At 35.2% G+C, this 16,203-nt stretch overlaps 1 protein-coding gene across 5 annotated transcripts in view; it reads left to right on the top strand.

Annotated features, from left to right (window-relative positions):
- The first annotated feature begins 1,126 nt into the window (after positions 1–1,126).
- The window catches only part of LOC140762075 (protein SHOOT GRAVITROPISM 6), a 65,718-nt gene continuing 50,641 nt past the window's right edge, over positions 1,127–16,203 (top strand). For 4 of the 5 annotated variants that reach the window (XR_012104695.1, XM_073099685.1, XM_073099683.1 and 1 more), the window contains exons 1-20: positions 1,357–1,487; positions 1,583–1,637; positions 1,747–1,878; positions 3,361–3,432; positions 4,577–4,667; positions 4,755–4,850; positions 5,042–5,120; positions 5,207–5,270; positions 5,912–6,015; positions 6,123–6,228; positions 9,497–9,586; positions 11,942–12,019; positions 12,185–12,252; positions 12,335–12,434; positions 12,600–12,767; positions 12,851–12,940; positions 13,114–13,179; positions 13,582–13,680; positions 13,767–13,841; positions 14,999–15,058. Coding sequence is in view for 4 of the 5 variants with exons in the window: in XM_073099685.1 (XP_072955786.1) it covers positions 1,357–1,487; positions 1,583–1,637; positions 1,747–1,878; positions 3,361–3,432; positions 4,577–4,667; positions 4,755–4,850; positions 5,042–5,120; positions 5,207–5,270; positions 5,912–6,015; positions 6,123–6,228; positions 9,497–9,586; positions 11,942–12,019; positions 12,185–12,252; positions 12,335–12,434; positions 12,600–12,767; positions 12,851–12,940; positions 13,114–13,179; positions 13,582–13,680; positions 13,767–13,841; positions 14,999–15,058 (1,824 nt within the window). In the remaining variant the exon portion in view is untranslated. Of the gene's footprint in view, positions 1,302–1,356; positions 1,488–1,582; positions 1,638–1,746; positions 1,879–3,360; positions 3,433–4,576; positions 4,668–4,754; positions 4,851–5,041; positions 5,121–5,206; positions 5,271–5,911; positions 6,016–6,122; positions 6,229–9,496; positions 9,587–11,941; positions 12,020–12,184; positions 12,253–12,334; positions 12,435–12,599; positions 12,768–12,850; positions 12,941–13,113; positions 13,180–13,581; positions 13,681–13,766; positions 13,842–14,998; positions 15,059–16,203 lie in introns of those variants that run through there. The other variant, XM_073099684.1, reaches the window with a different exon arrangement.

The raw sequence follows: 16,203 nt of genomic DNA, 5'->3' as shown, positions 1-16,203 counted from the left end.
GTCAATCTTATGCTTATCATGAGAAATGTGGGTCCGGTATAAAATTGGGATAGGATGTGTATGTTTTGTTGCTCTATCTCCGACCGTCCATTGTCGTGTGAAAGTTAATGGCACACAGATTTGAACTTCGTTTTCCTTTCATCCTAAATCGTCTTTCTGCACCAAAGAAGTGTTACATCTATTTTGGTATATTGGGGCTAAATATTGACTCATATGATAATCTGACTTTTAAATGGGTTTGAGTTTAATAATTATCAGTATTTCATATATACCAAGGCTAAAAATTGATTTGATAATCTGACTTTTAAATGGGTTTTAGTTTAATTGAGTTTGGATTATAAACAGGTCAACCTATCTAACTTTTTGTCTTTATTATCTCAACTTGTATGATCCAACGCACCGACTTATTATGATACGATAAAATGTGACTCATATGACTTAACTAATTTATTTATAACCCAATGAACCCACTTATGACTCATCTAATCCATCTATAATAAGATAAAATTCGTTTATAACCTAAAAAAACCAATTTATAATCTAAAAAGATACAATTAATACTCAAATAATTTAAATATTTTCAGCCCCACAATAACTTATTTATGACCAGTGTAATCTATTTAATAAATATCATATTTATATTTATATTATACCCGTCCAACCTACACCCCACTAATCCGAACAGATTGCCACCTCTACTGCCTACCTACCTAAGCATTACTCGGATCATATAATCTCCTATAAAATAAAATCTCCCTAACACGAAGCAAACATGAAGCAAACATAAAAGAAAACTGTTATTACTGCTGATTTTATTGTTCTACACAAGCTGCTACTAAGAAGCTACTTATAAAGTAGAAAGAAAGAGATAAATTCTTCCTTAATTGGATAGGAATTTAATTATTCTGCTAATCGGGTCTGCAAAGCACTGTCCTGGATCCGAAAGCCATTGAACCGAAATAGATTTATATGAGAATTAATTTCCTAAGGCTTAATAATTTACTCACAAATTTTAAGTGTCGAGGTAAATTAGACGTATGATAACAAAAGAGTTTATAGCGGACTTGGAATAATAAAAAGAAATTATCCATAATTCCATTCCATAATAATTCTCCCAGAAATAACTTCTGCCATTCCAACTCCTGTGTGCTGTCACCGCTTTCTCTTTCAGCACTTCGCTTTCTCCTCTTCTTCCTCCTCTCTTCCTTGTCTCTCCGGTCCACGTCATCCTCCTCCTCCTGCTCCTGCTCCTGCTCCTGCTCTTGCCATGGCCTCCTCTTCCGGCTCCGTGCCGGCTCTTGGTAATGCCAGAATTGCATCCCCGTCTCTTCTCTTTATTCCTTTCCTCGTCTTCTCATGATCTCATCGTCTGTCATGCCTCTCCTTCCTCTTCCAGAGGCAGTGCAGGTGCTCGTCTCCTCACTCGCGGACGAATCCCCTATTGTCCGGAAGGCATCGTTGGATTCTCTCAGGGAGATCGCTCCGCTGTAATTTTTCTCTCGACCCAGTTGGATTAATTTTTTTTTTCCGAAGATTGCATCCTTTTGTTGTTTTATGCGATTCCCTCAATCGGGGTTTGCAGGAATCCTTTGTTGGTCTTAGATTGTTGCTCCGCGGTCTCTCGAGGGGGGCGTCGGGTATGCGATTTTCCTTCTTAGTGTGCTTGTCTATGTTCTATCGTGGAAATATTTGAAAAACAAAATCGTTCTTGGGGTCATCTGAATTGGTCGGCTTGTTGGTTTGCAGCGATTCAGCAACATGGCTGGAGTGTTTCTCGTAATGGCTAGTGCGGTGCAGGCGATGGACCGCAAAGATGTCGAACCCACGTACATGGCAAAACTTGCAAAGGCGGCGACAACGGAAATTGTCACCTCTAAGGTACGATTAGCTTAAATTATACAGTTGATGACTACCATGAGGAGCACAACTTGTGGTATACTTTGACTGTATCATCTCTTAGATATGAATATGGTTGGTGAAGGATAGTTTCAGTGGAATTATAAATCTTCAGCTGTTTTTTCCCTACTTGTGCTCCTTGCCCTTTTCTTCAGCTTGCTTACTTGGATACTTCGTTTACAATCATATGTCCCTGCAGATTGGAGATTCACACATAGCGTAAGCTTTAAGTTTGCAGCCTTAGCAACCGTATTTAAAATAATTTTTTGCCTCGCAGTGCTTGAAGTAAGATGATGAAGCCCTAAATGCAGCAAACCAATCGTCTGATGCACACATTTATCTTTTAGCGTTGTTGGCAAATAATCTGAAAGAAATCCTCAATTACTCTTTTTACTATCTTTGTACAAGGGTGGCTTTACAAGACATCTTTTAGGTTTTCTATAAACCGTACTTTTTCAAGTACTCTGTTAGTGTCTCCTTGCATTCTCTGTGTTACCAGTAGACTTGCTTCTACAGTGAGGACTTTGTGGAACTAACTACAAATTATAATTTTATGCTGCTAATTGTTAGTATAGTCCTGTTTTTGGATATCTGAACACCATCTATCAATTATGTTTGTGGAACCAATCATGAGTTACACCACATGACCACCAATAAGAAAGGATTTGTCTTCAGTAAGACCAATATAGATATAATGTCAGCCATACTGGGAATTCTCCTAATTTTTGTTTGCTCAAACTCCTTTAACAACTTTTCTTCTTTTTGTCTATCATCTACTTTCTTATTTTTCCTCTGTTCCTTACCCGTAAAATTTCTATCAATTGCCAAAGAGAAATGGAGTGAATGGTTACCTCATTTTTCTCCATTGAACCTTACAAGTGCTTAGGAACCATATTGTCTATCAAAAATCACTTGATAGATCAAATAATAGTTTGTTGAAAGAGAATGAACAAAATGAAAAAGAGAAACATTGTTTGAGGACAGTTCTGATTATTACTTCAATTGGATAGTTGTTCTTCTACATGCTCTTTCTTCACTTTTGGTAGATCCATATATCATCTTCCTTTTGCAAGATTGTACTTTACCAACAATCTTACACTATAAATTTTTTTGGATATTGATTTGACAAATTGTTAACTCCGGTTGTAAGCTTGTTTTTCAAATATGCTTAATCTTGCTTAACAATGCTGTTAGTTGTCAACCCATTTCTATGATGGCTAAGCACAAAGAGTTCAATACTTCAATTGCAAGTTTGAAATTCTTTTGGTAGTTTGATTAAATGTTCGAAGGCTTGAAGCACTACTTTTTCTTAATCAGGGAGCTATTCTGAATAGTTTGATGGAATGAAATAGGCCTATGACGCACTAGTTTTTTAAAATTACAATTACAAAGATATAACTTCTTAGAATTGCATCGACTTAGTTTCAATATTATATCAAACAGAAGTGCCTTATGTATTTGCAGGAGCTTAATGCTGATTGGCAAAGGGCAGCAGCTAGTTTACTTGTTTCAATAGGATCACACGCTCCTGATTTGGTAAAGATCCTCATTGAGAATGAATAATTTCTTCCTTGAAGAAATAGTCTTTATTTCAATTTATCTAGTTGAACTTCATTTTGTGGTTTGCTTAGTTGGAAGGAAGTGATCTGATTTTATGTCATCAAATTTATTCTGTAGAATGAATTGGCTCTTCATATTAGGTTACATACCTTTCTATAGATTTAAAAAGTTTGCCTTGTTTTATATTTTTATTACAAATGCCTTTTCTTTTCATGGCTAGGTGTAGGAGACATAAACTTAAGTTATATTGTAGAATTCTTTTACTCTTCTCTGTTAGCTGTTGTCGTGACTTAGTTACGTCAGGTTTCTCTGGATTCAATCTATAATATCAATATTGAATCAAAACAATGATTTGGATTTTAGAGATCTTCAAAGCTAGTTTATAGAGGAGTTTATCAACAGCTAACTTAGTTTGTCTCATTTTTATCTGGATACAATCTACAAATTAAACATTTTAGAGATCTTCAAGCTAATCTACACAAGTACTTTTGGGATAGTGAAGTATATCAGTCACAAGCACGCTAAATTATGTGGACTACAGTCACTACATCTGCATGTATGGTTCATATGCCATCTGATGCTATGCCATTGTGTCTTTAGACAACTAATTGATTCTCTCTAATAACAACGAAGAAAATACAAAAGAATTAATAGTTCCAAGGTAGTCAAATCCCTAAGATATATTTTAGGCTAAGATGAAGCCTCTCTTTGATAAAGAAAAAAATATGGGAGGTAACTTTTCAGAGGATCACTTATTGTAATCTGCCAAATAACTACTCTTTTGGGGATAATATTAGGTCCTTGTGATTTATATATGCTGATATTCGAATATTTACCAATCTTCTTGGCCTTTTCTTAAGGTTAGATATCTTAATTTGTAGCATAAGCGTATATGGGCTAAATACGAGGAACTAACATTAATTTAGCTCTAATAATTCCTTGTGGGAAAAGGTAGCCCCCTCTCCCTCTCTCTCTCCCAATTTATATGCACTTGTTTCTAATTTATATAGTGGAGGATTATTAAGTGCTTTGATATCTACTTGTTGGCTTCAGTCATCATATATTCTTATTGTGCCTTCTTATATGACTTTTGTCGTTTACTCCGTCCTATATGTGATAGATGATGGAGGAAATTTTTCTTCACCTATCTGGAACTAATTCAGCTTTACCAGCCATGGTGCAGATTCTTGCTGATTTTGCCTCCGCTGAAGGTTAGATTTTCATGTCATTTGTTTTAATTTGTCTTCATAATGGATGTGAAGCTGAATATGTTTGGATGTCTTTTTATTTGTCTAAAGCTTTACAGTTTACTCCACGATTGAAGGATGTGCTTTTGCGCGTCTTACCTATTCTTGGGAATGTACGGGATGCTCAGCGACCAGTTTTTGCGAATGGTACTGTCATTGTTCTGTGAACTAATTTAGAGATTATGACATATGCAAGGCAGATTGATCAACAGATGTAGTTATTTGAGAAAGTTGTAACTGTAAACTTTTTCCCTCTGGCTATCTTGTTCTTTGAAGTTCGATCAAAGTAATTTTCATCATGTTGTAATCGACTAAGTTTAATGCAATTTTATCTCCAGCATTTAAGTGCTGGTGTCAAGCTGCATGGCAGTATCATGGTGATTACCCCTCAGATCCTCTACTTGATAGTGATGTTATGTAAGTTCATAATTTGTGAAATATTTTACATCATAAACATATATAAAGATCTCAGAGTACCTTTCTTATTCTCTGACATTTTTCAGGTCTTTCATGAATTCTGTTTTCGACTTACTGTTGAGAGTCTGGTCAAATTCTCGAGATCTTAAGGTATGTGCTAACATTTTTTTATCATAATGTGCTTCTCTATTTGAACTTGCAGGCTGTGTGCATACTTCGTCTCTATGTCACATGTAGGCCCTGTTTATTTGCATGTATTTGTAGATACTGCATATGTGGAAATAGCTACAATTTTAAACAAATACCACTAGCAGATAGTTATCAAATTTCTCACCAAATTACAGTAAGAAGGAAGTGGTATAGCTCCCTTTCAATGTAATGAGGTACATCTCCTCTCCCTTCTCATTGAAGGTGAAAAACTGTGTTTTGACGTCCACTCTAATTGAATGAATGCCAAAATGCAGCATATTAGCTTAGATTAATACTCTACATAAGAGGATCTATTATCAAAATATTCTACTTAAAATATTTGTTGATATATCATTTTTAGGAACACCACGCTAAATAGCTCTGTAATGTTACCTCTGCACTCATTTATTAAAAGAAGTGTGGCAGATGTAGGATACATATTCCTTATTTTGCTTATACTGCACAACTGTAGCAAATAGTCACTCAATCAAAGGACTCTTCACTTCTGCAGTACTTTTTTATGGCATTATGATTCTCTAAGCTGCAATTGCTCATGCTAATTCATTGGCTAATTGATCTTTCTGCAAATTCTTTTTGATCAGGTGCGTCTATCTTCTGTTGAGGCCTTGGGAGAAATGGTTGGTCTAATTACTCGACCACAGCTGAAGGCAGCATTGCCAAGGCTTATACCAACTGTATTGCATCTGTAAGTGTACAGCTATTGCATATTGGCATCCTACTGAATGCTGATACTGTATGATGTGACCAGAAAAATGTAAATTCTCCTTTTATATGTTTCCTTTCTTTGGACAGATGTAAGAAAGATCATGAGATTGCATTTCTTGCCACACATTGTCTTCATAATCTTCTTACTGCCTGCTTGATGTCAGAAAGTGGTCCTCCTTTACTTGATTTCGAGGTAATTCTGTATCTCATTACAAGTTTCTCTCATGATGAACCAAGTATCTGTATATCTGATTTTAATGAAGGTCAATAGTTGTGTTCAACCTGATGTTTTTCCTAAACAGTTGCAATTTTCTCACATGTAACTTTGTCCGTCTGTGCTGGTATGTTATTAAAACAGCGAGGAGAATTGGTAGGTCACTCTATCCATTTTCTAGGAAGTCAGAACACTGTTGTGTTGGTGCTATGATATGGTAATGGATGTGCCCAGCCTAGTATATTGCACTATACAGATTAGGCGTGAACCTGTTTGTAGGTTGGAGGTTTTCCTTGAGCAACATGAGCCTAGATGCACTTGTTTTGGGGCATCTACTGAGATATTTATCTCCTAAAGCAAACATTTTTGTCCTAAATACCTTTAGTATTATGTAGTTGTGTTGGGGCACAAACTATTTGGTTTGGAAGGGTGGTGGGAAAAGCTATTTCCTGTGGGCATAAAGCTTTATTAAATATTATGCTTTAGGCTGGTTCTTTCATTATTGTTAATTTAACGTTATTGTGCTCATTTGTATGAATCAAGGTTTAAAAAATCGGGATCAGAATTGGGGTCAGTCTTTCAAAAAAAACGATACGTATCGGCCGTATCGGTCGCTTGGATTGGATTAGACTTTTTTTAATTATATAAATTTAAATATTATTTAAAAATACAGAAATATTTTTAAAAATTAAGAAAAAAAGACAAAAAAGAAAGAAAATAAATAAAGAAAAACTATGGTGCAGTGAAAACTGAAAAAAGAAGAGATTAGAAAGAGAGTAGTGAAGGAAAATCAAACAAAAAAAAGAAAAATTATAGTGTAGTGAAGAAGAAGAAGAAAAGAGAAGAAAAAAAGATAGAGAGGAAGAAATAAAAAATCTGAGAGAAAAATAAAGAAATAAAATTAAAAAATTACATCTGGAATTTGCTGGAGTTAGATCTATGTTATTAGAACTAGATCTTTCTGTAAGAAAGACAATTGCTATATGGTAAGGAGAGAAAAAGAGAAATAACGAGAGAGAGAGAGAGAGGAGTGAAAAAGAGGGAGAGAGTTCAGATCGGGCCTAGATCGGAATCGGGTTTGGCTGATCCTACTCCGGCGAACCATGGTATGAATAATATGATATGCTTCAATGATGGTGCATTTCTTCTTGTCTCTCTCTGTCTTTTAGTCAAGTGGTTGGACAGTATGGGAAATTAGAGTACACAATTCTAAAGAAAGCTCCACTTTTATTTTCTTTCAAGTTGTTGAAGCCATCACCTATAAGGAAAGTGACTAAAGTGACTAAGAGGGAGAGATCTACAGTGCATATGAGCTTACAAGCTTGAAGATATTGGAATTGCAACTTTAACTTCTTTTGGAACTACGTTGTGACTAGATGCATATCTTCTACATTGTTCGCTAGTAGGTGTCGACATTGTCGCTATGTAGGGATAGAATTTCTGGGTATTGGCGTTGGAGCAGCGAATGCGAGTGGCGCTTCATCGATGATTTCCGCCACATGTCGGTACGCCGTCAGCATGGCCATCGCTGCTCACAGTAATACTAGGTAGCCCCTAGCCCCTAGCCCTTAACCCTTAGCCCCTACTTGGGTTCAATAATTATTGATCCTATAGGAAGGCAAAATATCAGAATATAGGCCAAAACTGAACCACCTGTCTATGTACATAGACTGACTGGTTTGATGTATAGAGTAGATATTTGTTTTTCATTTTACATATAGATGGTGGGTTTGATCTTATCTCTTGTCCCACCCCTTTATCTTAGCAAATAAATGACCCCTTATTTTTTCTATTATGTATTTATTAGCTAAAATTTAGATTTTTTTTCTAAGGTATTATATTTGGTTAAAACTGCTAAAATCCTGGAAATCTGATAAATTTTGTTAGGATTTGGTTGTTGAATTTTAAAGAGTCCTCGTTTGGTTAGAGATTAGATTACAGAAATATTTTGATTAGTTTAGGTTATTTTTTGGTGCAATCTCCCTATCTCTTTATATAGGGTTCTGGTAAATTCTGTAAAAAGAAATTATCATGAAAAATAGAATAAGGTGTTAGTTTTGTGGAAATTTCCATGTCTCTTGTCCCTTCTCATTTTCTCATATTTTTTGTGGTGGATTCCATACTTTCTTTTGCCCCCCTACAATTTAAGTAGGCTCTTCTTTTTCCCCGGTCAGGTGGGTTTGACTTTTTTCTCCCATGGTTTGATGACTTATCCTCTCCTCTTATTTATCTAGCCGTGCTAGTATGAAAAATGGTATTTAGAGGCAGAATAAGAGATTCATTGAGGCCTTATCTTTCTCTTCTTGGTGGTTCTACGTGCTTTCTTATATTTCTCTGGAATGGTGTATGTCCTACCCTAGGTCAGGTCAATCTGATATCAGAACTACATCAATCTGGTGTTTGAGCAATTTCAGATCCAGTTAATTTCATCATTAAGGAAATTCAGTTATTAAATATGAAGACAAAGTTACTTGAGTTGAAGATGATTTCTGATGCATAAATTATGAAGAATAATGATATATATTATTAAGATGATCTCGAGGCGAGATTTATGTAGTGGAAGCAAATGATGTAAATTATGTGCTCACCTTAATGCTTAGGCCATATCACAATGTTGACTGACCTAGTGACTTGCTACTGTCATGCCAAGATAATCATCTTTTTATGTCATGTTAATCACACATATCAAGTAATTCAACGTCATAACCAGAATACCATCAATGCATGGGATAGGGCAAGGCAGAATTATTGAATGAAAGTTGAGACTGCAGGAAAAATACCAGTCTTAGTCTCTATGGCTACATATTAAAATTTTCAGGCCAATGCATGACTCAACTTATCAAGATCATCAGCCCCATCTTTGTGCTGAATATTATATGGAAACCTTGGCTTGTTGTGGCACTGCTCACCCTATGCTTGTGGGTTAGCTAGACTGTAGTCACAGTAGGTCATGCTTGAATGGTCCTGGCTGCCAGGAGCCCAATTGTCTATGACCATCATTTTAATCGTCTCTCAGGTATTCTTTGAGCATTACCTAACTAACGTTCCCACCACATCTGTTGCAGCAAGTCACCTTATGTGTTCTTTTTAGTTGTTCAAGGGCTCAGTGTTACCTTCTTTGTTGAGATGTTGTTCAAATCCTATCGTATTTCCTGATATCAGTTTCCTCTTTATTGCTATCAATCAGATTGAAGTCAGTTATAAAAGTAAACATGTTCAAATTTTGAAAATAGTCATCCATTTGCAGGAGCTTGCCACTATTTTATGCACCCTGCTTCCTGCAGCATCCATTGACAATTACAAAGATGATCAGTCAAACTTCTCAATGGGCCTGAAGGTATCGTTGTATATTGTTTTTCTCCTGTTTCTCAGTGGGTTTTCCTATAATGTGTTACTTTCAATTTTCTTCACCATATCATTCTGTTTCTATAAAAGAAAGTTGCTTGCTTATTGCTCTTCTCAATCATTCAGAGTTGGATATTTATTTATCTACTTAGTAGTTTGAAACAAATTTACTCCATTTGGTGCTTTTCAATTGAATGTTGTTGTTCTGCCATTTATTTTTTACAATTAATTATTCATTTACCTTCTCTTCCCAATATTAGTTTTGGGCTTTGGAAGTAGCAAATTTCTCTCTTTTTATATTGCATGTCTGTCTGCATGGGCATAGATATGCATTCAGGTGGCACAATAAGGAACCATATGTTTATACTGATATTCTATTCAATGTATTCATGCTAAGTTAGGCACCATTAGAGTCTCTTCTGTTTCCTAGGCACTGTCAGAAAATGTTGGAGAAAATAGATTTAAGCATCATAAGCTTCATTTGCTCCATGCAAGGATTGTCGTGCCAATAGCATGTGTTGTGCTGATACCCTGTCAGCATGCCCTGTGCTGGCTCGATAGTGTGCCACTGACACACTGGTGCACGCCTACTGGCATGTCTACTAGCATGCCTCTAATACATTTTTTATTTATAGGTATGTTAGGTTCCAATATATATATATATATATATATATATTAAATCTTACATTAGAGCTTTTTTTTTATTTATAATCCTTAGATAAGTTGCCAATGATCTATTTTGTGAAAAATATAGTATTAGCCAAGTAGAAATATGAGTTAACAGATAAAATGATTGAACATATTCATTAATTGACAATAGTTTAGTAATTAAAAACCAAAACTAGAGTACATACCTTGTTGAATGTAGATTGATTGGGACAGTCAGGCTCATATGGAATTAATCTGAGATGCTCATACAACAATTTTGTCCCAATTTAAATAATTTTGACATATTAATTTTAGATTTTTTGAAAATTTGGAAAGTCAAAATTTCTCTTTGATTCCTACATTTTGATATTCATAGATATAGCACCAAAATACTAGATCTATGTAGAATGATATTTACAAATGATAGATCTAGCAAAGGAAATAGCTAAGAGAATGAAAGGAAGTTATACCTTTTGACCGGATTTGATGAAATAATCTTAAATCCCTCTTAGATCTCCTCTCTTTCTCTTCCTCCACTCTCTGTTTGAGAAAGGTGCTGCCTCAAAGAGACCTATTTTGGTTCTCTTTTGACTTAAATTAATGTATTTCGGGTGGCACATAATAGGTGCCGCTTGATCCTATTCCTATATCACTCGGTACAGGCTATACAGGGCTCGGCACGCCTTGGCATGGACTAGCATAGTTGAGTCTTTGGCACCCCCTGTGCTAGGTTCGATAAGCCATTGGCACGACAAGTGCCAGGCATGCCTCCTGTTGAATGGTACGACAATTTTGGCTCCATGATAGGAATCTTCTTTTTTTGTGCACCCAATCTTCTGAATCCCTAAATGTTGCATAATTTCATTCCCTGGTTGTATATTGTGTTCTGGCCTTAATATACATCATTGAGGTCATGTTGTAGGTTGCTTTTAGGTAGATAGGTAGATGATGTATATCTCTTTTTTGGTGTAGATTTGAATAGCAAAGTATTTCTTCTTTGGATTGATTTTTATGTAATATTTTGCTTCTTCCTACTTGAGGCAGCTGTAATTATTCCATAAAGCCTGAATGTCCAGATGTCATACACACTCTTTCCTTTTGTGCTTTTTCTTTCTCTGTGAAAGTACTCAATCCTGGATAGCTGACCCTTCTAAAGCCTCATTGCTGCGCTATCTATTCGTTTTTTTTTTTATGTTTGGTAGTTCATCCTTTTGGAGATGTTCGTGCAAAGAGGATAAACCACCCCCTAATAGAACGCTAACAAACAGGCCAGAGTCAAAATTTGTCCCAACTGTGTTGTTAGCTAAATGTTTGTTTTTATACTAACCCGTAACCTTTTCTCTTCTTTCTCGCCTTGTCATATTCTTTTCTTCTTTTTTCTTTTTCTGAGAGACATCACATTGGGACTTAACCTGTTAACTGGTTCTTGTCCACCAGAACAATATTTGTTTGATTATTAAATCATTTATCTTAATTATCACTGCATTTGGAACTTTCTTTATTTACTGGTTTTCGTGCTCCTTGTTCCTCTGATAAATAGTGATGATTGATGATTGACAACTAGCATTATGTTTGTGGACAATTATCTTCTTTTTTGTTCTTTTTAGGTATTATGCTTTATTCAGGCTATACATTATATTTTTAATTGTCTTATATACTCTGGTTAGACTGTCATACAATAATGTATTTCTGTTGGCAGGCATATAATGAAATTCAGCATTGCTTTTTAGTAATCGGTTCTGTCTACCCTGAGGATCTCTGCCTTTTCCTTTTGAATGTAAGTTAACAATACCAAACACAATGAAGCTGTTTTTTGATCTTTGTCAAATATTTATCCATTTCGATGACTCGATTGTCTTCATGTTAGCTGTGGTAATAGTATCAGCCCTTGAAGCGGACTTCTTTCTTCTATGTTGTCAACTAATTTATGTACTTCTCACAGAAATGCAAGTCAAAAGATGAAGCTTCCATGATTGGAGCACTTTGTGTTACAAGGCATCTCTTACCCAGGTAATTTTTTGGGGGTTTAATTTCTTGTTATATCATATGCTCACCCTTTCAAAGTGTCTTAATTTTTTTTTATTATATGGAGACTATTGGAAGCATGGCATGGTTTAAGAGAAGAACTAGTTGAAGTTGTAAGTTTGTTGCTAGACGAGCAAAGCTTGGGTGTTCGAAAGGCAATTGCAGAGGTACTTCTATTGAATATTGATCTTACATTTTAGTGTATGCTATTGCTAGATGTATGACATGAGTATGGCGCTTATTGTTGGTTTATTAACTGTGAGTAACATTGAGGTTATCCAAGATATTTGGTTTAATTCTTCTTCTCTGACGCTATGCACCTGTTTGGCCAGTTAATTGTTGTTATGGCTTCACACTGTTACTTAAGTGGACCTTCTGGAGAGTTGGTTGTTGAATATCTCGTACGGCATTGTGCTACATCAGATGAGGAAGTAGGTGATTTCAAGATTTCAAAGGAAATTGCTTGGAGAACTGGCCCTTTTCAATATAAGAAATTGGAGGTTTCACTTGGCTCATTAATCTACTCATGTTACTGACTTTCTTCATGATGACTAAGTTCATAGACAATTTATTGCCCTGTCAGGTAATAATGAGGCCAATTAGTCCTTCCGAACTCAGAGCAATCTGTGAAAAGGGTCTTCTTTTACTGGCTATCACCATTCCAGAAATGGAGGTAAACAACTCACTGTAGCATTTCAACCAATGTTAATGCATTTCTTCTATATCCTTTCCTGTTGTATAGTTGTGCATTGTGGTTTCTCTTCTTTTACTAAGCTCTTGGTAGTTGGTTCAATAGAGTTGTATTTTCATTAATCCTATGATACTTGTTTCTGGATTCTTTGGCAGCATATCCTCTGGCCATTCATCTTAAGGATGATCATTCCAAAGAAGTATACAGGTGCAGTTGCAACGGTAAGAGATGCTTATTCATTGATCTATTTCTGGGCTCCTTTCCAAGATAGATTTAGGTATTATTTGCTACATTCATGTTTCCAGACATATATAAGGGTCAATGGATTTAATTTTCCCTTGCTGTAAAGCTAATTTCTATGTTTTCATTGGTATGATAAGACAATGTAAAATAACTGTTTTGTGATTCTTTTTGGTTATGATTGTTCCTTCATTATCTCCTGTTGTAACCTGTAAATACTTGCTTTTATATGTAATTAAGGGCCAATTGGTTTAATATTCTTTCTGCAGTATTTTTCAGATTTCCTTTAGTGGAATAGAACCAATTACCTTTTTTTCTTTTTGGTTATAGTTGTTTTTGTGTGATACTTTCTTCTAATTAATCTGTAACTCTTACTTCTGCAGGTTTGCAAATGTATAACTGAGTTGTGTAGGCATAGATCATCTCATACTGGTACATTATACAGTGAATTCAAATCTAGCAATGACCTTCCTAACGCCGAGGTGGTGCTTCTTTACTTGTAATATTGTAATATGCTGGGTTTAGAAATATTGTTACATAAATATTTCTGATGCCTTCATGGATGCAGGATCTTTTCGCTCGATTAATTGTTCTTCTGCATGATCCACTTGCTAGGGGACAATTGGCTTCTCAGATTTTAACGGTCTCTTCTCCTCTGATACCTTTTTTTTTTTGTCCCCAATTCTTATGCCCTATCATAATGCAGTAATGTGATAGGATCTGACCCAACAGATTTATCAAGTAGTACCACAATAGTTTAATGGATGAAAAGAGAAGAAATCAATAAACCCTAGCCCCATAGCTAGATTCAAGAGAGAAGAGATAGAGAAGAAAATATTATATCGCTTGTCAAACTTAAGTAAAACAGCCTGTAAATAGTTTCTCAATTGGATTAATTACTGAAGGAAAGAAAACAACCCAAAACAAGTCCTAACCCAACTCAAACTCATAAAAATAATTAATTAACATAAGTGTTCGTCATCAGGTGTTTGAATGCCAAATCGGGCATTCAAATGCTTTGGAAAGCTCTCCTCCCAGCCAAAAACTCCATGGACGTGTTAGAATGAGCAGGGATAATATGGCCTGGTGTTTGAACGCCTGCCCATGTGTTGAGTCATATACCCAACAAATCCACTGAACTGGACAACGAGTTCCAAATAGTAGTCGCTTTCTTGTTTAGCAACTTATGTAAAAATTTGAAAGTTGCTCAGTAAACTGCTAAGTCTTAGGGAAAGAAATATCTACTAGTCAGTTTTTGGTTCAATGATTTATGTGAAAATTTCTCTTTTTAAGACCTAAGACTAAACAACTTTTAAATTCTATATAACCCGTTGAACTGGAAAGCGACTTATATTTGAAAGTCGTCGTCCGATTACTCATTTAGATTCATATTTATGTTTCAAAGTGAATTAAATGTGTTAAAAAAATTAGCTGTAGACTTAAAATAGTCAAAACCTCAATAATGTTTCCTATTGGTAAGAAAGAAGCAAACTTGGCAAACCTAGGTTTTGTACCTTACGCCTTGCCCTCTTTTAATGGTTGTACTAAGATGGCAGTCCTATTAGAAACCACTGGTTAATATGATCCAACTCATGCATATTGTACACATAATTGGCTGTCTTTTATTTTATTCTTCTAATCTACTTGGCTAGACATGGTTTAAATGGCAGAAGAACAATATGACTATATAATCAACTTAATATAGGTATATTTTAACAATGAAGGCTGATTAGAAGTTAATAACTGGTTATTATTACAGTAAGGAAAGTTTCTTAACTATTGATTATTCATTCCTTTCAGGTGTTATGCTACTTAGGTCCAATATTCCCAAAAAACCTCTATTTATTTTTGCAAGATGAGGTATAATAACTGTAAGTTATCATTTCTTTTCTCCAATATAAGGAAGAAAATTTGTGTACTATTCTGATTTCTGCTAATACTGTCAAACACATCTTCAAAGACATTGAAATGCTCTAAAATTTTATTTGTTCTTTTAGCATCTAGCTGGCAAAATTTCTACAATTGTGTTTGCAAGAAAGGTCTTAGATTTAATGGCACTTTTTGAATCTTTTAATTATGTATTACATGTTCCCTCTCAAATGGATCCTCTCATAGACATCATCTTTATAGTAGTGGCCGAAAGTCCTCGTTGAAGGTTGAAACTCATTTCTCAAGTTCGAAACCAGCAAAATTGTTGGTTTTGCCTTTGGTTTCAGACTACACTTGATCGAAATGGATCGGTTTCAGCCTAAATATTTCACTTGTTAGGGGGAATGGGGAGAGATTTGGTTTCAAACTTAAAACTGAAACCAAACTGGAAACTTAGAGCTGAACATGCTACCTGAATATGAGCATCAAACAAACTTGCTGTATGATCGTAAATGTCCACAGAGACTTGAGTTCATTGTTGTTTTTGTACACGATACTCATATCTCAGGTTTTTGATGGCTAAAATCTGTCAGAGACGATCTTGTGGATGGACATGTTAGTTTATGAGGTTAATGAATACTTTTAGTATATGACGAATAGAAGAGGAACTGGCACACCTCATTCGACACAATAACATGAAAGGACTTACTTCTACCACATGTGTAGTTCCACATCAAACAAGAAGATGGCTAAGCAACAGCGATACCTTAGAATTGATGCAGAGTTTGATTGTGGAATAATTTCCAAACTAGTTAGCTATGCTCATTTTTTTAAACTTGCGTAAAAAAGCTCATAGCTATTTTGGCTGTACACAGATATAGTAGTGTAGTTATTACACTTCATGTGACATGGATTTCAAATTAAAGTGAGGAGAATAGTGAAATTGCTTCGAGAATTGGTGTGATTTCATATGAATTGACCAAAATACTCTTTTGTGGATGGATGAAATATTGGTGCATAATATTATTTAAATTAACCTTTACTTGTGTTGAGTTTTTATTGAGAAAAGTGCTCCCTAACCTGGTTTTAGTATGTCATATCTGTTTTTTTTCTTAAACATGGTTACCCAATATTAA

This window comes from Typha angustifolia, chromosome 7 (genome assembly GCF_048772165.1).
Source record: "Typha angustifolia cultivar Huaian chromosome 7, ASM4877216v1, whole genome shotgun sequence".
Classification (NCBI taxonomy): Eukaryota; Viridiplantae; Streptophyta; class Magnoliopsida; order Poales; family Typhaceae; genus Typha; species Typha angustifolia.
Note: the sequence above shows the minus strand (reverse complement) of the source record. Positions and strands in the feature narration are given on the sequence as shown.